We start from the raw sequence: 26007 nt of genomic DNA, 5'->3' as shown, positions 1-26007 counted from the left end.
AACAAAGAGAAACAACACAGAGGTTGTGTTTCGAAACAAACTACTTTCACCACGCCAATATCTCCATGAAAATGTATTTGATAAGATGAAGCTAAAACTCCTTCACTTAAAGATCACCTCTCTCTCTCATCCCAATTTTAACTCCAAATCCCCCTGGTAATGCAGCAGCTTTTAAAAAAACATGTTCCAATTACTGGCAGCTAAACGATTTCCCTGTAATTACACGAACCTAACCCTATTTATGATGGAGAAGGATCGCTAACACTCCACCAGATGTTAACCCCGATGGCAGGGGAACATCTTTGTCCTGCAGATGCCCTCTGGATGCACTCAGGAGATTCATATTAGCGATAACGCGCAATGCAGAGCCACTGATGCCTGATGCTGATACTGTCTGAATTCGTTTGCGCAGACACACGGTATACGTTACAGACACACTCGTGTGACATCAGACGCAGCTCAGCAGCTCGAGAAACATGTGAAATGCGAGACAACAACAGCTTGGCTGGTACATTTAGACAACGGGGATTGATCAATACACAAAGTGACTTATATTACTACCAAATGGCAGCGATCACTATTTTACCAGCATTAAAGATGAAACAGCTTGAGCGTATAGAACATGTCAAGCCAGAATCCCTCAGCGTCTCGTTTGTGCCTGCAACCCTCAAAGAGCAACAACCAGAACCAGACGACGACGCTCCCTCTGAATGTGCGTACAGCCACTCTGTGTACATCCACAGGCCGTATCGAACACCGGTGATGAGGTTATTTTAGCTCACAGTGGGGGGGATAATGTTATAGTCCCCCTGCTGTGCTGCATAAGCCACAATAATTATAAAGACAGCACTATAAAGAGTGTTTTACCAGTAATTATATCCAACAACAGACATGATCTCATTGTCTTGTCCCACAGTGTTACATAGGGCACGTATGAGTTTAATCAGTACCCGCATGGCTCTTTGTCTGGAGAGCAATTTGGGGTTATAAACCAGAACATTACATATATATGCAGATTAGAGTTTACAGTAAACGTTGTATACCTAATTATATAGTAACCAGTTTAACATCTCGTCCTTCTTTTCCCTCACTGGCTGGCACTAAATCAGACAAACCTCTTCCCGTGTTAGGTCCCTTAGGATTACCACAATTTTTCCTGTTTGCTACATTCCAGAATAACTAGAAAGAGCTTTAGTTGTTTTTTTATGAAAATGTGTAAATTTGGTTAAAAATGCGTAACTTTGTTCATGCTTATGCGCTGAGAATATCATCCCAGCCTATCCTTAGAGCCGACGGACCATATCAGTATAAGAAAAAAAAAAAAAGGACTTTAATTTGATTTTACATAAAAGTGTTAAGAAAAAAATTTAAGCAGGAATATGCCCATGTGTTAAGACCAGCTTAAGCACGGCACTAATGAGCAGAAAACATGAAACATACAGATGGTACTACTAGGAACAGAACAACTCAATGCTAAACACAGTATTAAGTGAATGACATACAACTAGCTCACCTTTAATGTTGTAAGGGTTGTCGATGACAAAGTTCCCATTCCAAACTACAGACAGATCCACTGGCAAGTCGCTGATTTCGTCCCCTTCGTAAGTGTACTGAAACAGAAAACGACATTAATCACAAGATTAGTACAAAGTTGTTCGTCTAAACTTTCTCTTACAACAGTAAAACTTGCATTAGTTCAATAGAAAGAAGGAGAATGTAGGAGAAAAATACGAAAGAAGAAACCGAGTTCAGCGACTAGCTGCTAGTAATGCGATATGCTACGGCGCTCACGCAGTCAAAGGGGCCATAAAAATGAAGTATGAGAGACGGGCTATATTGTGATTTTCACACATGGCACATCCACGGCTCCCTGGCAGAGCGCGGAGTTGATTAAGAAATTGGGATCCCCATCACTGCATGACTCATTCCATCCCAGTGATGAATGAAAAGCCTAATATATCTCCAACAATAATATTCTCATCTAATTTCATTTTTGCATCCTGAACTAATAAGAAATGAAACGTAATTGACTCCTCGTCGGCATAATCAGTTTTATGGATTTGCTTTAAATGAGACAACAAGTCTCAGAAGCGGTAATCTGATGGCGGCGTGTGAACTGAAGGGACGACATGGAAAAGAGCTCCCCTGAGACCCCCTCCTAACAAATAAGTAACGACAATTATCACCACCAAATAAAATGCAGCTTCAGAGGGTACACCTCCTCCCCTGTGATTCACACAGACGTAAACTGTCTTCTCAAAAGACGCCCAGGAGCTCTGCTGAAAGCACAAGCTGCGTCATCACTTTCTCTCCTCTCACAGTGCCAAGCACGTTTAAGCCAACAGTCTCCTGAAGAAAGATGTAGCCTGAGCTTTTTCTGAAAATGTACACTTGCTTTTATGTTGATCAGAGTTTCCAGAGATTTCTAATGAGTAATTTATGACTTTATATACAATATGACACAGAGGTCCATATCTTTAAGCCAGTGACCACTAGATTTGGAGGAGCATCCATCTTGTCACTAGAAGCAGTAAGGAGAATAAACCGAAGATAACATACCAAAGATTACGGTTGTCAAACTGACCTGTTAGCGTCGTCAGGTTTCCACAATCATTTACATGCCCACTGACTCATTTGGAGTAAAACCAAAAGAAGATCCTTCTGTCCGACCATCAGAGGTGAAGTTTGCCTAACTCTACTGGCACCTTAACGGGAACTGTGTGCTTTCTCCTGATGACAATAAGAGCAAGGCTTTTTTGCCACAAACACTTCACATCAGGTTGGGATGAAATTTAGATTAAAATATCCAGTAGAGTAGCTGAGCATCAGTCTCTCCTAAATGCTACAGAAACCTTTGACACTAACTGAGGAAACAAAAGACTAAGAGGTCCAAATAGTTTGGACAAGCCCTTATCTCTGTTCGCTCAAACATTGTGAAATGTTATGGGAGAAGTTTGGAACTGTCCTTTTGAAACAATAAAAAGGGTTGAGCAACACAGGATGACTTTGTCCAAAATTTCTTACTGAACCACTTCCCCCTCCAAAGCTGACTAAACATACTCAGTTTAAATGTTCGATTTTTCTAAAACTTGTCAGTGCAGGATAATGCTATACTGCAAAGCAAAAAAAAAACAACAACAAAAAAAAACAAAACAGGAATTTATTGCAGCCACTGCACATAATACCGATGATATGTTCCATATTCCCTGATGTAGGGATGATGGCCTGCAGGAATATAGATACGACCTAATACCGTTGTCACTCAGAAGGTGCCCAATAGCTTCCCCCTCCTCTGCTATGGTCACCATCTTCAGTAGCTTCAGGGGGCAGAGATAGCAGGCTTCTTCTCTTGTGGTGAAGTGGTGATAAAATCTAATGTGAAAGCCCCCGTCCTGAGGCTACAGGGTCCTCGCAGATTGAATCAAGCTACAACTTGCTACCACTATGCGATATCTCCCACTTCAGAGCGATACTGTGAGATTTATCTGAGCGTCCGCAATAATAGTGATTTTAAATGTGTCTTAGCAAGGGAGGAGGTGAAGAAATGTGCATAGACAAGATAAGGAAATGAAAGGACATAGCAATGTCGCAATTTCTGAATAGCTGATTAATTCTTTCTTTGCCTCGGTGATTGGATGATTTGCATTTAGCGTGCCCTGAAGGTGGAAATGAATAAAGAAACATGTCTGCATGCCGCTCAGATTAAAAGTGTAGTTTCTAATTTTAAAAAGGAAGTCCTGTCAAAGTGGGATATCAAGCCCATTTTAGTTCTGATTTAGGCAAAAAGTGGCTGACTACAAACCTGGGATGTTAACTCAAAGATGGTTACTGATATTTACGAAATCATCGAGGTGAATTAAACCCAACATGAAGTAAATAACGATAAGTGTACGAGAACATGCTTGCAATGTGTGACTGAAAGTCCAGAGGTGAGGTGAAATTCAAGAAAAGATGTGGAGAACAAGCCTGATCCAGCAATAAGGGAAAAAGAGCAAAGAGCAGATTATTCAGCAGCAGGGGTGAAGGAGAAATAGCGAGGCCAAGATGGATAGAGGGAGGTGATTGTGTGTTATTCCGTGGACACCATTCATTTACACACGGAATAAGAGGCCATGGCTGGGCTATAAGCGCTTGAACTGGTGGGGACTAAAGTGAAATTGGCATTTTCAATTTGTTCTCTGACACGTCTGCCTTGGTCTATTCACACATTCCTCTGCGCCTCCTTCTCTCCTCTATCCTCCTCCTGACTTCCCGCCTCTTCCCCTCGTCTTCCTTTGCCTCTCATTATTCCTTCCCCACACCTCTGCATGATCCTCTCCCGCTATCAATCTCGGCCTGACTTTCTCTCGTCTATCTCCATGCCCCCAAAACACCTGCAGTCAAACAAGGAAATATGAAGCAGATTCCTTTATCGCATACACCAAACATCTCAGGCGCAGTGCTATAAATACGCGTCCCGCACGTGGGGCAGTTTCTGGAGAAGGCTGTTGGAAAATTCATCAAAGACTCGTGTACAGGAACCATAAATGAAATATAGAAAGACATGCAAACACAGGAAGAGGAACCCGCCACACCAACACCGCATTTTGAACGTTGGCCATTATTTTTGTCCGGTCCAAACATATGGGTTTCTTCAGCGTTCCCTCCCCCATCCATCCCTCCCAGTCCTCATCACCAAGAGACCACCCAGAGTGCCTGAGAACAAGACGTTTTCTGCAAGGGGTGAAGAGAGCAAAATAATATGTCTGAGTGTGTGAGAGTGTTCAAGACAAAAGGGACAGAAGAGAAAGGGGGGTAAGAAAGATACTCAGGGACACATCACTGCTGAAGGTTTGGATGACGAAACGCAACAGACAAGTCAGAGTCAGAACTTTGCAGAACCAGGAGGTTTGCAAATCTAGAGACTGGGGGGAGAAAGATGATGAATAATATCTTTGATTAATGTTGAAGTGAAGGATGCATGTCAGCACATTTTCAGTGAACCCATCAGACACAACAATGTGCTAGAAACAGCAAACAGCAGCCCTGCTGTTTGCTAGAAACAGCAAACAGCAGGGCTGAGGGAATGGTTTCCCTCCGGTAATCCAACGTCAAATGTGTTCTATGACTCCATGAACATGAATCCATTTCTATATTTCAAAGTCATTAACTGTGTCTTTGTGCTGCTGTGCCATGTCCCCTCAGGACAGATGACCTGTTACAGTAAAGGACAGCAGGTCAAGGCACCGTTCACTGTCACTTTTCTGCTGAGCAGCAAATGAGAACATGCCCTGCTTCCCCCTAAATCAGACAGCCAACTCCACTGGATAACCTAATAGATGACGGATGTAGGTGTTCCCCTTAACCCTGCTTTACAGCCAGACAAGTAGTCTCTTTGAAAATCTGCACCACACACACACACACACGCAAACACACACGCACACACCTCTATGTTGAAGGCATTCGCTGACAGCTGAGAACATCACTGCTTAGCCTTTACTCTCCGTTTTAGTCGGTGGTATAAGGTGTCTGTGTTCGCACATCCATCAACAAAGAGGTGGGGATTCATGCACAGAGTGTGGAGAAATGAGGGTTTCTGGGGTCTTCATTCAAAAAAGCATAAATAATTAGTAAGGGAGAAGGTGTGGCTGGACATGTACGTGCATATAATGGGCAACAGGGTGGGGGATTGTCAGGTTATGATCTGAAGCTCATCTTCTGTCATTGAACCGAAAGCTTATTAAAGTTTTATAGTAAATCAGCACAGTGGCACAATGCATATTTAAGGGACAGCAGAGAAAACACAACAAAACACACACACACACACACACACACACACACACACACACACACACACACAGTTTGCAAGATTTACCCAACACAAACTAACCACAAAATGTAAAAAATAAAGCATTATTCTTTATGTCAACCAATTATTGTTTAAGAACATAATGAAAGAGATAAATTTGTTTAAATAAATATAATGAACAAAATGTAATTACATAATTTCTAGCTTCATTTATTGGATGAACATGATTCTAAAAAGCTAAATCTACAGTTTGGACAGAAGCAAAGACAAAACTCTTCTGCCGTTTCAGACATGTCTCCATTCCCACTATTACGGTAAATAAGTGTATACAGGTATTTTTTCCAATGAAATGTAACAACTGTGTGGTTGTTACATTTGGTTCCCAAAGTTGGCGTCGCAAATCAATAATCATGGGATAAATAAAATACCAAAAAATAAAAACAAAAAAATGAATGGTTGTTGATGTTGCTTGTAGTGTTAAGTACAAACATATGGTTGTGTACTCCTCAGTGTTTAATATCAAACAACATTGACCATGTTGTTGGTTTATCAAGCCACTACCAACACTGAAATAGGGTTTTGTTTTTTTTTTTTGTTTTTTTGGAGGGGGGCCGGTAAATTTATTGATACTTGCCAATTAACAGAAAATATTTTCTTCAGAATGTTTGTAGAATTGCAATTACTCATCCTTTAATCTAACAGAGATGTGCTGTAGACAAAGTGAATGTTTGAATGTAGCTAGAGAGATCAGTGGGGCAATCAGTGACCCTGGAGAATTAAGTGTTAAACATGCGAGTTTATCTAATGTGTTGTCAGAATATTCCTGAGAGAGACGGAAAGACAGCAGAACAAACAAATGGAGAAAGAATATAAGAGCACCAGCAGGAACTATGGTTGAAGGAAACTAAAAGTATAACAGCTGCTACTTTCTGAGGGTCACAGTCAGATAATTAGTCATTCTGAAGCCGGACACCTAAAAATATCAAACTTGCCCCGGGCAAGTCTATAGCGATGACAAGACAGGCTTTTCTCCATCTCTTGACAGTTTTCAAAAGGTGATGACAGAAAAGTCAGACCTGACCGAACACATCCTTCAATCAACTGCAGATCCTTCCAGCTATAAGATATGTCACAAAAGGACAGGCGATGAAACAAACAGAGGACACCGACTCAAAGATGGTCCATCTGAAATAGTCTTTACCCGACTAGATTAGGTCCGACACACAGTGTCTGTCCAAGTCAAGATTTATGCATCGCCATACTCATTTATACACACATATATACACACACAGTCAACTTCCAGGCAGATATGGCCTCCTAATCAAGGATCAAGTGGTAATCCTTCTCACAGCTTAGGGAGTGTGAATGTGTGTACACTATGTGTGAGGTCAGGCAACTTGGAATCACTCCCTGCTCATAATAGGAGACTGTTAGCCAGTGCTAATCGCTAATGCTAACAGGATTGGAGCATGGCCGGACCCAGTTAGCCAGCTTATCTCTCGCACAGAGACCCACACACGCGCACACACACACACACGCACACACACAGGCTTGGACTAATACTTTCTACACTAATAGAAAGAAACACAGAAAGAAGGGAGCAGGAGAAAAAAATTGCTGGCTTGAGAGAAAAATAACGCTGTCATAGTCAATGTTTCTTATTTTTCAGCCAACACATTAAGCTAGTGTAAGCTACAAGACTTCTTACAGAGGGAAAAAATCTGATATGTGGTACTTTGCAGAAATGTCCATATTTTCAGTGTCACCCTTTTGCTTCTCTGTCAACTTTGTGCCATTCATCTGGCAGCTTTTCTCCCCTCACCAACTCGCCAGCAGGCTTACAAAAAAAGGCCTGCACATGTACAAACAAAAAAAAAACTGTTCTGTGGCATTCATTCATCAAAAGAACAGCACTTTAATAAAGTATATGCTTGATATGTAAAGTGAGCTTTTACATATCAAGAGAAAGATAATTACAGATGATAACTCATAGTTGATAAAACGTTTTTGCACATTTTCATGTTAAAATTTCAGACTTTTCCAGACTAAAAATTCCAGAGTTCTCAATACATTTATTTGCTAATTTAAAATAAGAACCCAAATAGTAAATGTGCTAGAAATGTCTACAAAGATATAAAAAGATGGATGGACAAACATGAATAACCAGAAATTTAGAAGAAAGTTTTGAAAGAGAAATAAATCTTCAAGCTTTTTCTTTAGTCCTACTTCTTTAGATCTCAAAAATACCATCAACTTTTCATGGCTTCAATACTAGACTTTTCATGTACTCTACACAAACCCTGGTATCGAAGTGTCTCATTGACAGTGGCATTTGAGAAAAAGAGTTGATGCCATCTCCTGGCAGAAAACTCTTCATATGGAGTGCGTCTTCCCCACCCAAATGCAACCACATCTGCTCAAAATGACTAAATAAATCCAGTAGCTCTGTTAGACCCTGAAGGTAAATTTTATTCTTGCTAATCTCCTGATAATCATGAAGAAATTGAACTGGTAAAATCCAGAGCGCGAGTAGAGTAAAGGTTACAAATTGAATGGATGTGGGGGAGAGGTAGAAATGAAAAATAGATAATTAAAGTGGGGTGGAGGACGGGTGGAGCAGTTGGCATATGATGATAGCTGTGCAGCAATTAATTCTTATTTATCCAAGACTGGAGCGTGGGCGTTCTGATCGTCACCTGGAGGAGAGACAGAACGCTGAAGATAGGACGGACAAAGAAAGGAAGTCAGATGCTTAAAACAAATAAGGAGAGAAAGGTTTTTTATTACGGTTTCACATAAAAAGATTTTTCCCTAAAACAATTTAAATCTACTCTTATGTGGACAAATACGCAGAGGATTCCACACTTTTGTCGTTTATTTACCAAAGCTGAATCTAATATGTGCAAAAAAATCAAGTGCACTCTTTCAGCAGCCTGGTGCTACTAAATAAAAACATGAATAATGGATCATTGATCTGGTGAAGATGTGTGCTGATAAAATTCCAAGGCGGAAATATATCAGCAATCATCTTAAAGCAGCAACTGCTGCTTCTGGTCAATCTGGGGAACATTAAGGAACATTAAAGGGACATTTACAAATAATTTGAGGTCATCGACTTTTAGGGCAGTTGTCAATCCAGGAGTGGAGAACCCGATAAATTCATCCTGAAGTTGTCCAGTAACATTCTCAATGATCAAGCATTTTAATATGAAAGAGAGGAAAAAGGAGCAGGGCAAGACAATGAAGGACTGTGAGACATTAAACTCAGTGGAATCAGTGGAAGATAAGCGCCCAGTGTAAACAAATGCATAAATAAAAAGCACCAACTCCAGGATTAAATGGCTTGAAGACTTTCTAATGACATAATCAAAAAAATACGTTCTTGAATAAAGTACCAAATATTTTTTTTAAGGAAATACAAAAAAAAAGAAGAAAAAAAAACACACACAAAAAAAACGCAACTGTAAAAATACTGCACTCCCCTGAAATCAAAATCTGATTAGTGTCATCTGAGCAATCACATGGCAGTCTTTAATTTGCAGCAGCTCACAGTAAATTCCAGCCACTGCCCCCACATGTGGGACACACACACACATGCACGCACACACACACGCACGCACGCACGCACACACACTTAAACACACAGGCAGTCTGCAGGCCAATTAAAACAGAGTCAGTGTGTGGTATGGCTGAAAGAGGTGGCAGGTCCACTGTTTATATCTCATTAAGCTGTGTAAGGCCATGCCAGGCCAGACTGTACCATGCCCCACCGCACCTACCCTACACAGAGCAGCACCAAGGCCCTCATTAGCCTCTTTCCTGACGCTTTTAACGGCGCGAATGTCTGAAAATATGCGCACGCTTTGATGTATTGAAAATAAAAAGGTTTACGGCCTCCGGTTATTGCAGTCGGTTAGTTATATTAACAAATCTCATAAAGTCATAGGAGTGAAGCGTGCGTCAGCACCCTGACTCATTTCTTTCACATACACACTCTGTCAGGATGTGTGACAGACTATCACTGGACTGTGTGACCCTCGCTCCATGCAGACATGTTTGACCCCTTCTCCAGGCCTCTGTTTCCTCTCTGCATCCATTCGTTTATCTGTTAGTCCGTTTTTTTTATGTTTTATTTTGGTTTGCCATTTTTTCCTTCTCATTTCCCATTTGAAGTAAACGGGTTATTTGTTCTCTCCTCCATAGCTGTACTTATCTTTCACCTTTTCTCCTAATCTATTTTTCAGATTCTTTCTGAAATCGCTGCATCAGAACTTTCTTGCCTTTGTATTTTTCCGCTTTTACCATCTTTCCTTCACACACCACAATTCTCTCCAAATCTGTTGCTTTTGTAGTTGGCCGTCTTGCTGTACGAGTGTGTTCGCGCGCGCGCAAGAGCACTCTCAAACACACACACACACACACACACACACACAATGGTGTTGATCTCCGCAGCCAGACTGCAATTCATCATCATTTTATCTCCCTTAATTGGATGCCATCAGGACCTCTAAAACGTCACATCTCTTCTTCAACAAACAGCTGCTCTCTACGCACGCTGAGAAAACACACACAGACACACATCTTATATCCAAACTAGATTTTCTCCTCCTGACCCCACGTCTGCTTTCTCCTCCCTGGTGAAGAGCCGAGAGAAAAAAGGAGGGTGATGGAGTGGCCGACTGGTTTATCAGACGTTGAGGTAATGGTGTACGGCTCGAGCTGATATCATCTGTCCTCTCATTCCTGCCCTCCAGGGAGAAACAAGGAAAGAAGGTTAAAGAGGGAGGAAAAGGGAGGAGAGTGGAGACGTGCAACTGAAGTAAAAGCTAACGACACTTAGGGCCATGATGCCAAGAAAAGTAGAGTCTTCAACAGTTTGAGCCATTTCGTTCAGCCTTAGTGTTAAAGAGATCTCCAGAGGATCTTCCCCAGACTCTTTGGCCCGGCGGTTTGGCCCAGGAGAGCGTTCTGAAAGTGCTGAACTTTTTCAATGTTGTGTTTTCCAGGTGTTTTGTTGGGATTTCTCTCAACAGAACACACAGTAGTGCATCAATGTAAAATGTGAAAGGAAAATTAAACAATCTAGAGTCTTTCTTTTGCAAATTAAGAAGTGAGCATATCAGTTCTGGCCCCTTTACCATGATACACCCAAACAAAACTAACAAACAGAAGCAAGGTAGTGGCAGTGTCATCCTACGGGAAGGCTTCAGAAATAATTAATTAAATGCCACTAAAAGCAATTCTACAGAAAAACAAACTCAGAGACTTGGTGTAAGTTTGTGTAAGACAGCTAGACTAAACATAGTCACACAATAATGGTTTAGATCAGAGTATATTCACATGTTAAAACGTTTATTATAAAGTTCAGGACCAACTCTAAAGGATTCTCTCTTACAAAACCTGAAATTAGATAATTGTAGTTATCCAATTAGCCTGACAGTAAAATAATTTGAACAGTGGGCACACATTTGAGTTTCTAAATGTGTAAAACCGATAGTAAAAATGTTAACTAATGTTCTCTAGCAAACCTCTGAGGCACAGACGTTGAATTTAAAACTTAGGCGACTCCTAGAGGCAATATTTGCACAGAATTTTATTGAGGTCTGTTAGAGGAGAATTCTCAACTTTTTATCTGTAAAAATATTTTGAATACTACATTTCCCTTTCCTCCCATCTCACTGTTCTTCACCTCATAAAACCCTGCAACATACCCTGAAATTTGTGGCTGTCTGAAAATAAAATTAGTAAAAATGTAAGCGCTGTGAATACTTTTACAAGGCACTGTGTGTGTACGTGTGTGTGTACAAGTGCTTGTTTGCGCCTGTGACCCCTTTGGCAGTGGAACCACAGCCTTCACAGCCCCCAGCTCAGCATCCTATTGGCCCTTTCACCCGATACGCTGCCTCTGATTGGTCGACACACACCGGGAAGCTGTCTTTTCCAGGTCAGAGAAACGGACAGCTCTGATCCAGACACCAGCTTGTTGTTTTGGTGGCTGCTGACCAGAGTTTATTTCCACCATAAGGTCTGGCTGATGGTTGTGAATTTGTCAGTATCAATGTGGGCTTTTTCTGGCAAAAAGAAATAAGAAGAAAGCAGAGCGGACACGCTTTTCCTCCTTGTCTCCTCTAAAATTGCCAGAGCGTTTCTACAATTTATTTGCTAGTGGACGTTGGACAGCGAGTCATTTCATTAACTTTACCAGGGTATATAAAAATTTTATTTTACTTTTTTTTTTTTGCAAAATTCCCAACTTCAAAAGCCAGATCTGCAAACTGCTATGAATTATTTGTGCAATACAAACCCAATGAAAGCTCAACACAGCAAAATTTAGAGCTTTGAGCAGTTTTTATAAACCTCACCCCAAAAATAAGAATCTTCAAAGTCTCAACACCTTAAAACATGGCCTACTTGTTTTATGTCTGCTTGCGAAAGCAAACCCTTTACAGTCCTGCATTCTTTCTCCTCAGGGTTATAATCCACTTGGTCTTTTTTTTTCCCCCGTTGGGATCAGCTGGTGTGTGCAGAAACTTAATACAAAAACACTGAATTCTCCCAAGAGCACATATGGATAGCCAATACCAACATGGCTAATATAGAGCTGGAGTTGCACTATCATATATCCTGTGTACCACATATACAGTGGGTTATTGACAGCCTTCTCCCAGGGGATCCTCCATAAGAGTATTATGTGATCACAGTCACCGTAGAAACAGCAAAGTATGGGAAACTAGAGTTTAAACCTGATCTGACTGTGGATGTTCTGAATATCCTGTGGTGAAGTTGTCTCCTCTTGGATGGTGTGATATTGTATGAAAGAGAGGAGAAAGAGTTCTGGCCTCAGGAGAGACTTTGGAGAAGATTTTCTTCTCTCACACGCTCTCATCTCGATCCCCCACCCCTTTCCTTATGTTCTTTTCGACATCTCTCTCCCTCTTCTACTTTCCTCCATTCATGTAACTTGAAATTGTCTATTAAGCTCCAATTTCCTTAGTCCATCTAACACCCTCTCATCTTCATTTTTTGTAGTCGCTATCTCTCTCAGGCATTACATCTCTTTTTGTTCTTGCTCAATCAGTCTCTCTTTCCTCTGGTTCTCTGCTTTTTTTCCCCTTTGCAACATTTGTCCTCCTCGTCTTCTTTTGTCTACTCCCGATCCCCAATTCTTTCAACATTTATCTCTCAACACCAGGGGTTTAAGGAAATAGAAAAATGAAAGCATACATCTTGTCAAAGTGAAACGTGTCCTGCACAGTGCAATTCAGTTGTTGTCAGCGTGTGATTTTGACTGGTGAAGGAAATTACAGCTATCATTATTTCATACTTTTATTTTGAAATAATAAGGAAGTAAGTTTTAGCTGCCATGTTGTGCTGACAAAGTCTGCTAAAGTGGCCTTAGAGGGGCAAAAAGCATCACCGGATGTTTGGCATTGGCTGTATAACAAGGATTTTGTCCTAGATTGGAAAAAGTGCAGACGAAACAGCACCTACCACCTACCTACTTTGAACTGTCAAAGTTGAAATATGTTGAACTCTGACTTCTGTGCGCTGTGATGCGTACTCTTGTAGTCGACATACACTGAATATAATTGATCCTTATCACGCACAGTGGAGCCGGTCAGTGTGAAAACAGAGCTTAGAGAAGATCTGTTGTACTGCACCAAGTTCAAATGAGGAAAAGGCATCATCGCTGTAGCTGAAGCGTTGCACCAGTACTATTATCTCATTCTTCCTTTGAAACTTGTCCCTTTTGTGTGTATTGCATTAAGGATGAACAGAAAACAATGCTATCGGTATAGTTTTCAGTTTAGTCCCACAGGAGTTCCCGCCGACTCCTGCGGGAAGCTCAGCACATGTCTCTTTGTTCTGAAAACCACAGATTGAAGCGTTATTGTTGGACTAGCCAACACTACACCGTTACTGAAATGTGAAAGAAAACTCCACCACTTTTAGAGCATCTAGTTATCTAGTTGAATCTTTTGTACTTTATCACCACTTCTTTTTTTTCTACAACGTGACAGACGAGATACCAAAAGACCAGCTAACTGTTAGCTGCTAACAATAGCGGTAACAATTAGCGATAATAGTTAGCCGACAGTTAGCTTTTAATGCCAGAGGTGTTAAAAAAAACAAAAAACAAACAAAAAAAGAAACATTAAAGATCTCAAGACAACGTAATTCAGCTTTCATATTTATGACAAGAAACAAAACACTGGTCTAACTCTTGTGAGAGTAGATTTAGCATCATGTGGTTGTTGTTCAATACATTGGAAATGCACTTGGTTTGAGCTCTGAACACAATTTTCTCACCAGAGTCAAAAATTGCAAAAATCTCACAGAACACCTAGCTGAAGCTCCTTGGTAATCCAATAAGCCACATTCAAAATGGATGCTGCACATGGTGTTCTTATTTGCTTATTGCTTACTGCTTATTTGTTCTTCTTAAATTAACATAGCAGGACACGCTGTACTATATGACTTCTATTACTGAGCTCATTCCTTTACTGTTTGAAATCATACAATGAAGAGAAATACATTATTATGGGCTAGTAACCGATCGCTGAGCATAACTAATTAGCAAATCCCACTAGTTTCCTGAAAACCAACTAGAGTGTTCTCCACTCTGGAAAGATGTTTGTCTCAGATCAAATCAAAAGCAGCACAAAGTTGGCATATCCTTTAGCGCTTCTAGTCATGCTGAATTAAAGGGCTATTTCACGGTTTCTTAATAAGTCTAAACATCATTTGATAATTTCTACCTCAGAACTTAAATCCAGATCTGAGCTGGATAATTTCACACTGAACAGAGCTTCTATGAAGCACAATTTGTGATTTATGAAAATGTATTTGTGGAAAAAAAAATTATATATATATATATATATATATATATATATATATATATATATATATCTCCCCTGTCAGCTGAATGCATCACTGTATCCATAACTCCCATAACTCAACACAACTCTCGTTTCTGTACTTGTTCTCTTTTCCTCAGCTGTGTTAGTTTGACCCACGGGTTTTAGAGAAACATTTGAGTCACTCAAAGACAAACCACTGGTTTAGCATCCCATTGATTAGCCATAAAGCAGTGTTGTTGCAGTGGTCTGAGAGAAGTGCAAATCCAAAGATGCATACAGGGCCTATCATGGGAGACTCACAGTAAGCCATGTTTGAGAGATGCACATGTCAACGTGCCTGCAGACAGTGATTAACCCTTCTCGCTATAGGTGTGTGTGTGCGTGTGTGTATACAAACAGATGCAGCAATGTGTACACAGCATAGGAGATGAAGTCTATTTCCACCGCAGTCATGCATGATTCATAGACTCCGCGCTGAACGCTGTCACAGCATGAGCAAACAGAGAGGAGCCTGTGTGAAAACTAGAGATATGAAGGTCTATAAATGGATAAACTAATATTTAAGACCCTATTCTTGTGAAATATTGCTCCTCTGCTAAAATAAGATCCTCACCCTAATAATTCATGACACATAATTAAACTCATAAGCTCAAGTCTGCATGAATTATGCCTTAATAGCAAGTTCATGCATCTGGCACCTTTTTCATCTCCTGAATCTAAATACGGGTGCATGCATGAGGACTCTATGCATGTGCTACATCGATATGTGGTGCTGCAGTCAAGTTGCCGCAGCAAATTGCTAAACAAGGACCAAGTGTTGACAGCCTGAGGCTAATTACAGCTAGCGTGTCTGCTTGGTGGACATCAAATAGAGATATTTAACTTTTGGCCAGAGCTGGACTTTGTTGCTTATTAACACCAGGCTTCCAGCTACAATAAAGAGTCAATAAACAGACATCTCTGTGGAGAGACAACCCTGTAGCAGGATAATTATCCCTGCCTTCCCTGTCAAGTGTGTGCCAACACCTGTAGACTATCCGTCGATATGGACAGAAAACTGTCACAGTGGGTAGTCGTCAAGATCCACGGCTAAGTACGGACCGCTGCTCAAATATGTAAATGACGAAACCTCAGAGTATTATCAAGTGAAAGAGCTTCGCAATCAAAAAATAAATAAAAAAGACATCTAAGTGGTTCTAATTTATCAGAATCACTATTCTCTGTTACAGTGACACCTCACCATCCTGCATGAAAAACTAAATTAAAAGCACTACCCATCATCTCTTTTCCAAAAATAGAAAACACTGTGGTGCAGAAGCGCAGAGTGCAGGTGAACATGTGAGGAAGATTGAGCGCTGAAACCAGGGAGCAGCAGGAAGGCAGAGAGAAAAAGATGAGCTCTGCAGGCAGATGGAGGAAAATAGAGGGAGAGGTATAGAGTGGAGGTGTAAACATGATCAATCCGCTCCAAACTAGGTTCAGAGAGAGACTTCCTCTGCACATTTTCAGCCTCAATGAAGCGCGACGCTAGCTACCCTCTTATCTGTCATGCTATTTTGAAGCCACATATGCGCGTGCAAAAACAGCCACGTTCCAACATCAAACAGTCCTGGACCTACCTGCAAATCCTCTGCACACATACAAACAAAACGGGTTCTTACTAGACAGTGTGCAGAAAAAAAAAAAAAAAAGCCCTGTGTGGGAGCACTAAATCCAGTTAATATGCAGCACTTCCTGTTAAAGTCATGAGCACATACAGAGCCTTGCAGTGGTGTTTATGCCGCTGGAACTTTGTCACATTTTGTCATGTCAGCAGCATCGCAAACATCAATGTGCTTTTACTGGGATTGTGTGATAGACCAACACAAAGTACACAGAGCAGGATGTAAAGGGGAAAGATTTTTTTTTTTAATTTATTTGCAAGTAAAATCTGTCAAATTTAAAATGGATTAAAGGATCAGGGCAATGTGAAGGACTTTGCTTTCTGCCACACGTGGCATTTTGTATGTCGTCCATAAATTGGGTGACTTGTAAAAGCAACTGGGGAGTTTGAGAAATACCAAAGTAAAGTGGGTCGACAACAAGTGCATAAAACACTTGTTCAATTTTTATTTGCTAAGTAAATTCACTTGATTATGAACTACTTCGTATTGGTCTGTTACATCAACTAAGTATTTTTTTTGTTGCAATGTAACCTTACGAACACTTTTGCTAGCGTCGTAAAACCAAACTGTGAACATCTATTCCTCAGCCTTGCTTGCGCTTGATCAATATTTTAAATCGTGTTCAAGGAAATCCAAAGTAATCACTTATGATTTGAACTAATAAAAAGACTGGGAAAATGCTCATTATGTATACATGCATCTTAATCATAAGTTTAATACTTGACAACAATATTTATTTGCCAACTAGCAGTTCAATGCAATGTATAAGCATGGGGTCGTATATCTAGACTGTCAGCAAGCCAGTATGCAATGAGTGCATAGTGATTCATCATGATGGTGAGCACATTTATGTCCAGAATGGTCATTAGCTGTTGGAGGCAATTATTTAACCTTGACCAAGTCAATGCCTTCTCTGGGACCATGATTTAGTTACCCAGCTGTATTGATTATAACAAAGTAATGAGAATGCTTTCTATTTGAACCTAATACACCACATCATTTGCACTGCAGTTCATTAAATAGTGCAGTTTTGCTTTTTTTAACTGTAGCTTTGTATATAAAAATGTGATCTGGCATTCTTATGTTTTACACTTTAGATTTTTCTTTGAAATGTTGAATAAAGAACATGTCACCTCCCGTGTTCTCCAACATTAACTGTGCAAAAAAATAAATAAACAAAACGCATCTCCTCAATCCACAATTTACCCAGAATTCCCATAATCTTTCCGTTGTTGCTCACCTCTGTTTTCTGGCACTGGATGGAGGTGCTGTTGAAGCGCAGCGCAGGAACACTTTTGGTCACGCCCTGGATGTCGAAGACGCACTCGTAGTTCCTCTGTCCGGACTGTGGTTGGGGTAGGTTCCTGGCTGCCAAGGTGATCGGCTTGGTGACTCCCGCTGGCATGTAAATCTGGGTTGATGGCAGAATCTGGGGGCAATCCTGGAAAGCATATGAATAAAGAGATACTTAATTTTTATCTCTAAAAGAAACAACATAGAAAGGTAAGAAAATAGTAGAAAGAAAAACAATTTAAGAAAATATGCAATAAAATCAAATTTGTCACCAAAAAAACCTTCTAATATCTGTGATGCAGTAGCGACATGCAATGCCTTGCAAAAATATTGACACCCTGTTCAATTATTCCAAATTCTGTCACGTTCTGACTATAAATCTCAATGCATTTCATTGAGATTTTAAGAAGCAGACCAAAACAAAGCAGCACACAGCTGTGAGGTAAAATTAATATTTTATATGGTTTTCTAACAGTAGTTAGACAACAGAGTCCATCTGTGTGTAGCTGACTCCAACATGGAGTTGTTCTGTGAAGATCCCCAATGTTTTTTTTTATTTATTTTTTTAGAGATAATTAGCAAACAGACAGCATCATAAAGACAGAGGAACAGCAGACTGGTCAGAGACAAAGTTATGGGGATGTTTAAAGCATGGTTAACTTATAAATAGTTATGTACTGTTGGTGAAGGACATAAAATCCCAAAGGATTATATGAAGTCTAATGGGGGAAAAAAAAACATGATGGTTCAAGGGATAAGAACACTTTGCAATGCAATGCAAGGTCAAACTCCCTCTGGTTGAAACTCATGCTGTATGTCTTTATGCAAGATATATAGGGTATTTTTTTACCCATTAAGAATCCATGAATCCGTGCTAGTGTTATGGCAATGAAGTGAAATAAAATAACAAGCTCTATAATTGTTGCACATTTCCGAGCGTATGCGTGCAAGCTTGGGATTCTGGGAAGATCCAAAACACTTGTATAGATCATCTGGAAGCCACCCATCAACTGCGAAACAAAACCCAGCAGGGTGTGTGTGTTTGAGCATATACCCTTGTACAAATGTGTTAGAGACAAACAGCTCCTTCCATGTGCAATTGGATTAATTAAGCACGTTTGGGACAAGAACAAGAAGGGGCAAAACGCTCGGAGCATAAACTTTCCGAGAAGTGAATTTGTGCATGTGCTGGAAGAGATTAAGTCATTACAGTGGCCATGTTGCAATTTGGCAGCGGGACGCACATCTAATCAACACGGAATGGGAGGAAGAGAAAGACCACAAGGGTGTGGGTGATGCAATTTCTACAAAATGAATTAAAGATCCCGGCCTGTAAGTTGTCATACATATCACACAATTTACAACATGGAGATAAATGAGTTGCATGATAGGAGATATGCAGAGTCAGGGAATTCACATTGAGCCGTTTATATAAGAAGAAGGGCCCTGAAACTATGCATTCGGTTTCAGATAGATTATTCCCCCTAAACTACTGCAGTATCTATTTTAAAAACAAGTTCCCAGCTGCACTAGGTAACACACTCTTATTAGAACTTCAAAAAAAAAAAAAAAAGATCTTTGACCAGATCCTCATTTAATATTCACTGCAGATACATCAGCTCACACTCGCTCACCTCTCTCTTTAAGCACATATCTGACTCCTGGTCTGTAAAATTTTCCTTTACCCTTTGTCCAGCTGTAGCAGCTCTACATTAGAAGCTACAGTGCGTCCCCGGGGCCCGAACACAATGCCGGAGTTTGTTCATTAGCCTGCTTAGCCCTGGCTTTGTGTTTCGGATCACACACAAACACGCGCCCTCCCTCCCCAACATATAATGAGGGAGGGGAATACTACAGGAGGAAGACGAAGCGGAGTACAGAGGACCAGACGTATAATCAACTAGGAGGGAGGCGGGGCGAGCAGAGGAAGGGAGCAGCAGGAAAATGGATGGTTAAGAAGGAAGGAGGAAGGTAGGGAGCGGAGGAGGGAGGAGAGGGTGAGAAAATGAAAGGAAAGAAATGTGAGATGGTAGTTTAATTGGAGGGAGAAAAGAATGAAACAGAGATGTTAATATCAGCAAGTGAACAACTTAAAAAAGGACAATAATCAAATGGGATGTTGAGCAGGAAAAAAAAAAAGTAAAATAAAATTATACTTTAAAATAAAAAAAGGCAAAGTGGGACGTCCGTATCCCCCTACATCTTTTCAATCTATTTATCCATCCATCCATCTCCAGCCACATCGTGTACAGAGTCCCCGACAATGTCCTACTTAATTAACTGCCTGGAGTCTCAGATAGCTCTAGAAAATTGATGGAAGGGACCAGAGATGGAGGGAGAGGCAGGAGACTGCGACAGAAGAGGAAACAGAGATTGATTTGCACTTGTGGCTTTTGAAGTCGAGTCACAGAGAGGTACTGTAAGCTCGAGTCAAAAGCGGCGGACTTGCATCACCCTGGGTGTAGGAGGGTGGTGGGGGGGACGGTTTGAACACCCTGCTGCTATGTCAAGAAAGCCTCTGAATTGCAAGCTAGCACCGCCTGTAGCATAAGCTGCTGCTAACTGATGTTTTATTCATCCGTCTATCGGCTTTGTGTCAGCTCGGCGGTCTGCTTGTCGCTTCTTGGCCAGTTATATTTCCTTATAGTATCTTTTCGATTGAATCACTTCTCACTTCTAATGCATACGCAAAACTAAAATGTCAAATAAAAATGACAAAACGAAACTCTTTATTTTATATAATACATATACTGAAGAACATTTAAACAAAAAAAAAATGCTCAAATGACTTACTTTGTATTTATAGTCTCCTTTTAGACCTATGAAATTAATAGAATACAACATTATGACCCCTGATGAAACCACCATCAAAGTTATTTATTGGAGTAATATTTTCTTTACAGTAGACTGAGGAGATTTTTTTGACATTGCTTTTCTCAAAGCTGATGTGAAGCTTTCTCATGGCAGGCACAAACTGCTAAACTGTTTATGAAACCTCATGGGGTGGACCAACACAGTTTCACACCAAAAACGTCAGGAACAAATCAACCAAACAGAGACATGTTATCTGGATGGCCATTGCTTCACCATCTGACAATCAGTCTGGTAGAGAGGGGGTTCGATTTTGAGGTGGTTTTTATGGTTCAGGCTTCGTCCCTTAGTTCTAGCCAAATTAACTCTCTTTGCTTCCAACATCAGTGCCTGACCTCGCAAATGCCATCCCAACAAAATTACTAAATAAACACTAATGAACCTTGTGCAGAGAGAGTTAAAGTTACAGCTATATAAAGTGGGTCAACTCAGTGCAAGGGTTATGTAATAGTAACAATGAAATCAGAGTTAATGTGCATGTAAAGTCAGGCTTCTCGATGTTTCCAGCATTACATTCATTTATATAGACCATTTAACGAGCACATAGGGTATGCTACTTCATCATTGCCCCCATTTCTGCAGTGCTGCATTTGAAACAAAGAGGATTTAAAGGGGAACACGAGGCAAAAGAAAGGAAAAAAAGGAGGATACTGAGGGAGAGAGGTGAACAGAACACCATTGTGCAGGGAGAAACAATTTCATCAGTCTTTGTGACAGGTGCCAAAACAGTTCAAAGCCCGCATTAGGGCTACAGAGTACAGAATACACTGAAACAATATTTTACCGAAGGGAATACTTTGAAGCTTGAGGAGAGTTTTTCTTCTTTTTTTTAATTTCCTTCCTTTTCCCGACTTCTCAGTTTTCAATTCATCTGTGAAGACGGATGCTTTGGTTTCCTTTGCCAGATGTGACACAGCATCTGGTGGATTTAGGAATGACCAACAGGAAGGAAGAGAAAGGGATGTGCATGTGTATTTATTTATTTATTTATTTTTTTTGAATGTGCAACTTCAACCCTGTGGGCTTCCTACCAGACACAGTGTGTGCAATAAATGCCTCAGGAGCACTTAAAGGTATTATATGGAGTCAAATGTCTCACAGAAGATCAATAAAAAAAGCAAATTGCAATTTAAGCTTTTCTTGACAAACAGATTCTCCAGACCATGAACAGTTTACACAGACCAGCAGCTCGCTTCATAAGGGTCACTTCATCTTGCTGCACTGTAACAGGTAACTGGCGTTTAAGTGAACCTGTGTGTGTGTGTTCGTGTGTGTGCGTGTGTGTGTGTGCGTGCGTGTGCGTGTGTGTGTGTGTGTGTGTAGCTGTGATGTGCAGGAGATGCGTGAAAGAATGCATGACGCAGATGGTTTTGTCTTCAAGAGAATGCGGCGCAAAAACATCTGCTCAGTTTCGGATTCTGATCGCCGTCTTTGCATTCAAACATCTTCATAAACTTAACTGTCAGCACATGCAAAAGCCAAAATAGAAAACCACCGTTTTGCACAAGCAACTAACAATTCAATGATAGCTTTACAATTCATTTACTAATCACAAAAACACCAAACAGTATGTATGTGTATGTATGTGTACCTGGGTGTGTGCAGAAGTGTGTTTGTGATGGCTGACATCCAAGTCGCCAGAGGGGTCTCTTTAGCTCTGCATATTTGCTCTACCTCCAAGGCTGCTTGAGGCTAGTGCTGCAATTTCCATGTTCTAATGGCATGTATAAATATGTAGATTATGAAGAGAAAATGTAAACATTCCTTCAGATCCCCCTGGTTTCTTATTTTCTGCTAAAAAAGCTAGGTTGCTGAAGGAAGCTGCAGCTTAAATAAATTTATTATGAGTCCATATTGGGTCCAAACTCAATGTTCTCTCCTTAAGGTGATGGGTCGGGAGGCAGCAAAATCCCAGAGACAAACGGCTGAAATTAGCATTATCTGTATACTAACTGGGAGCTATCATTAGGAGCAGCTATGACATCAGATGCAGATCATGAAATACACCCCAATATTTTCTATCAAACAACCAACCAACTATGCCAGACAGCCAATTCAGAGGGCAGCCAGTGATCCTTCTCAAATCAAATCTTTTCAGAAGCATTAATAATAACAATAATAATAATAATGCATTTAATTCGTTAGCACTCAAGATTGCCATGTCTGTCAAAGCAATGCAAGATTGCAGCAATATCCCCTGCCTCAGTTTGCCTCAAGAAGTTCAATTTGTGTCAAAGAGGCCAATTGATGAGAGTTCATTGACAAGGTGGCCCACGGTGATCCAGATGTTTATTTCCTTTTAGAGACAAGGCAAGAAGTCAAGTCATCTAGAGCCACTGCTTCTTCATATTGGTATCTTAAAAGGATCCCAGGAAGAGCCTCTGATTCAGACACATTTCCCTTCTAGCCTGGGAAGGCTTTGGGATTCCACAGAATGAGCAGGAGTGTTGTGCTATAAAGAAAAATGTTGTAATTCCTTTCTTAATTTGCTACAATGGCAACTGGATCTCGGAAAGGTGAGACATTTTGCGTCCTAAGAAGTATTTTTCTAATCACTGGGTTCCCATCTGTTTTTCAATTGGAAATTCCAAACTTCTCCAGACTGAAGTGTACAGTACATTAGGACATACGCAAGAATGAACACCTCTGCTTTTACTTTTTTTTTTTTGCTTATACTCTAAATGTCCCAAAGATTAGACTTTATTTGTTCCAAACCCTGAAGAAACTATGTTAATGAAACTTGCTGCTGTCAAAGGTTGCTGTGCCTGAAAAAAAGAATCTGTCATATCTGAAGTGGAAGTGAACATTTAAGGCTTTCAGAAATGTTTTTTTTTATCAACTCATTCTGGGAATTTTGAATACTGAGCCTAAAGTTAAAATGTGGACAATATCGAATGTTTCTATTTTCAATCAGAGCTAGGGAAAGAGTAAAATCAAATTCCTGAGTTTTCAGGACCGCTTAGAAACCGTGTGTGTAAAAATGCCCGGATACCAAATTAGATTAGATGCCACCATGAATCTCCTAACAGGAGATCAACTGTCACTCCACATTAAGGCAGGTTTAATGCATTTCCCTTTCGTCAATGTGCTCAGATGCGTACTATACCTCTTCCACTATTACACTTTCTAAATAAAGGCAGGCATTAATAAACCAATGTTTGTTGAGAAGAGGTAATCTCTACATTGCAGGTGGGCCAAACACCTTTTAACATCCGCCAAGAGCAGATAATGAGACAGTCAGCGGGAAGATGTGTCAGTGTGTGTGTGTCACTAGGTGTGTGTGTGCGTGCGTGTGTGTGTTCATGCAGATATGTAGAAAGGTGAGAGATTAAAATCAAGACATTAGGTGGTGATGGGTTTGGGGGTGGATTGGGACACAAGTGTGGGAGTAAGAGGGGGATAAAAGCAGAAAGCAAATGTGGGATGCTTTATTAATAAATAAATGGAATAAAAGAGCTAAAAGTGTTCTGAAGGTTTGGCATAGCCTGACAAGATATAAATTAATAAAGCTCCAAAAACACTGCGCATTCGTAATGAGGCAGATGTCTGGTCGTTGTTTTTTCCTTTTTCTTTTTTTAAAAGAGCCCCTCATCTCTCCAATTCACACACACACGCACACACACACCCTTCCATCCATAATTAATTAGCTGCTTCTGTGATGTGCAGACTATAGATCAGGGATGAGAAAAAATAACACGCTAAATAATGAAGTAAAGCTATATGGGGAGCCTGGAGGAGAGATGAGATGGCAGCGATGGTCACAGAGGAGCAAAGGGGACACAATGGTACAAATAAGAGGAACATAGTGTGTGTGTGCATGTGTGTGTGTCACAAAGAGCTCACAATAGAGGTATATAAAGAATGCCGAACACATCCTACTGTCTGTAGACGTTGTCTTTTGGTTCTCTGATAAAGATTTTACACAAGTTGTAGCACATAGGCTACTACAGCCAAAACATAAGGCGTCGTTTTTATTCTATATAACAAGGAGGGCCGTACATAATGGGGCCGATGCCATTTTTTGCTAAATAAATGTTGCTGTGTAATAAAAGTAGCACGATGAAATACATAATTCAGCAATTCAAATTATAATTTAACTAAATGGTTCTAAAAATTAGGTGGCACAAAAAAAAAAAAAGAAATCCATGAAGATGTATCCACCAAAGCGGTGCTAGTGACGACTATAAAATATGCAGGTTTAGATTGATCCACAAAGATTTACTATTAAATATGTTGTGGGTTTTTATCCACAGTGAAAAAAAGTACAATAACTATTTTACAAAGTCAAATAAAGACTGGGAGGGCTGTGATTATTCTAGCTATTAAATATTTTAGGTATTTAAATTATCTAATTGACAAATTACCAGAAAGATAATTGACAGTTCTGTTCAGGAGTTCTTATCAATTCATCACAAGAAGAAACACTTTTTTTGTTTGTTTTTTTGCAAACCAGGTTGATAACGCATACAATAATGATTTAAAAAATGCAAAGTCTTCAAACTTTTGTCTGCACAAATTTCAATTAATTGATTAGTTGTACGTTTGGGATCTTTGTCCTGCTGTAACACATAATTGTGTCCACGTTGTAACCTGTTGATCTTTGGCATTTCAGCCATTTTGTGGAAACAAAGTGAGACGAAGAGTCTCAGCATAATACCACCATCACATTTCACAGTTTTTCTCATCAAATTGCTCAAACCCATGTCTCATCTGACCATAAAGTCTTTCTCCAGATGGAGTTTGACTTGGGTATCCAATTATTATTATTATTTTATTTTATTTTATTTTATTTTAATTTATTTATTTATTTTTTTTTTATCCAACAATTTGGATTAGCATGATTACAGTCCAAAACAAATAATGTTCATGCCTATTAGGATGAAAACTTCTGAGTAGAACTATAAAATCACTATAAAAATATATAGCAGCTTATAATTATAATTAAAATTTTTTGGTCAAAGCTTTTTAACCATATCATAAATGAAATAAATCATGACAGAAAGGCAAGTAGCTTTTTTTTCTTTTATCCATTTACAGATAGAAGGAAAAAATAACAAGGTGGTAAAATTAGCTACAGGTACATTAGCATAGAAGCTGTGCATTGGATATTTTACATAGAAGCAGGGTAAAACACGTGTGTACATGTAAAGCCGGCTCATTAGGAAGCAAAAGCCAGAAATATGTTCTGTGATCGAGACTTACTGCGGGGGATGGAAGGAGCGATGGAGTGAGGAACAACTTAATAAGGCAGCAACATGTAGAACAGTGCAGGAGCAAAAGGATGCAGAGGAAGAAAGGGGACTTTGAAGCTTGAAAGGGACTGTGAGATTGTCTGCCCACAACCTTCTTTCTGAGCAGACTGGTGACGCAGGAAGAGAGGATGAGAGAGAAACACGGTGAACTCTGAGTGCAGATGAAATGAAGGAATGCATGACTTGAATACCTGTTATCCAGTTTTGATTGTTTGGGCTATTAACGCCTTCCAGACCCGGAGTTTTCCTGGATCTAGCATACGTCTACTCTCTTTACT

General features: G+C 40.1%; 1 protein-coding gene across 5 annotated transcripts in view; it reads right to left on the bottom strand.

Annotated features, from left to right (window-relative positions):
- Positions 1 to 26007, bottom strand: part of plxna1b (plexin A1b) — a 211740-nt gene that overhangs the window by 57617 nt on the left and 128116 nt on the right. For all 5 annotated transcript variants that reach the window (XM_007554216.2, XM_007554219.2, XM_007554218.2 and 2 more), the window contains exons 10-11: positions 17554 to 17754; positions 1514 to 1610 (exon numbers count right to left, since the gene is read on the bottom strand). In XM_007554216.2, coding sequence (XP_007554278.1) covers positions 1514 to 1610; positions 17554 to 17754 — 298 coding nt within the window. The remainder of the gene's footprint in view (positions 1 to 1513; positions 1611 to 17553; positions 17755 to 26007) is intronic.

The sequence above is a fragment of the Poecilia formosa genome, unplaced genomic scaffold (assembly GCF_000485575.1).
Source record: "Poecilia formosa unplaced genomic scaffold, Poecilia_formosa-5.1.2 Scaffold62, whole genome shotgun sequence".
In the NCBI taxonomy this organism is placed as follows: Eukaryota; Metazoa; Chordata; class Actinopteri; order Cyprinodontiformes; family Poeciliidae; genus Poecilia; species Poecilia formosa.
The sequence above is the reverse complement of the archived record's forward strand: the minus strand, read 5'-3'. Positions and strand labels throughout refer to the sequence as shown.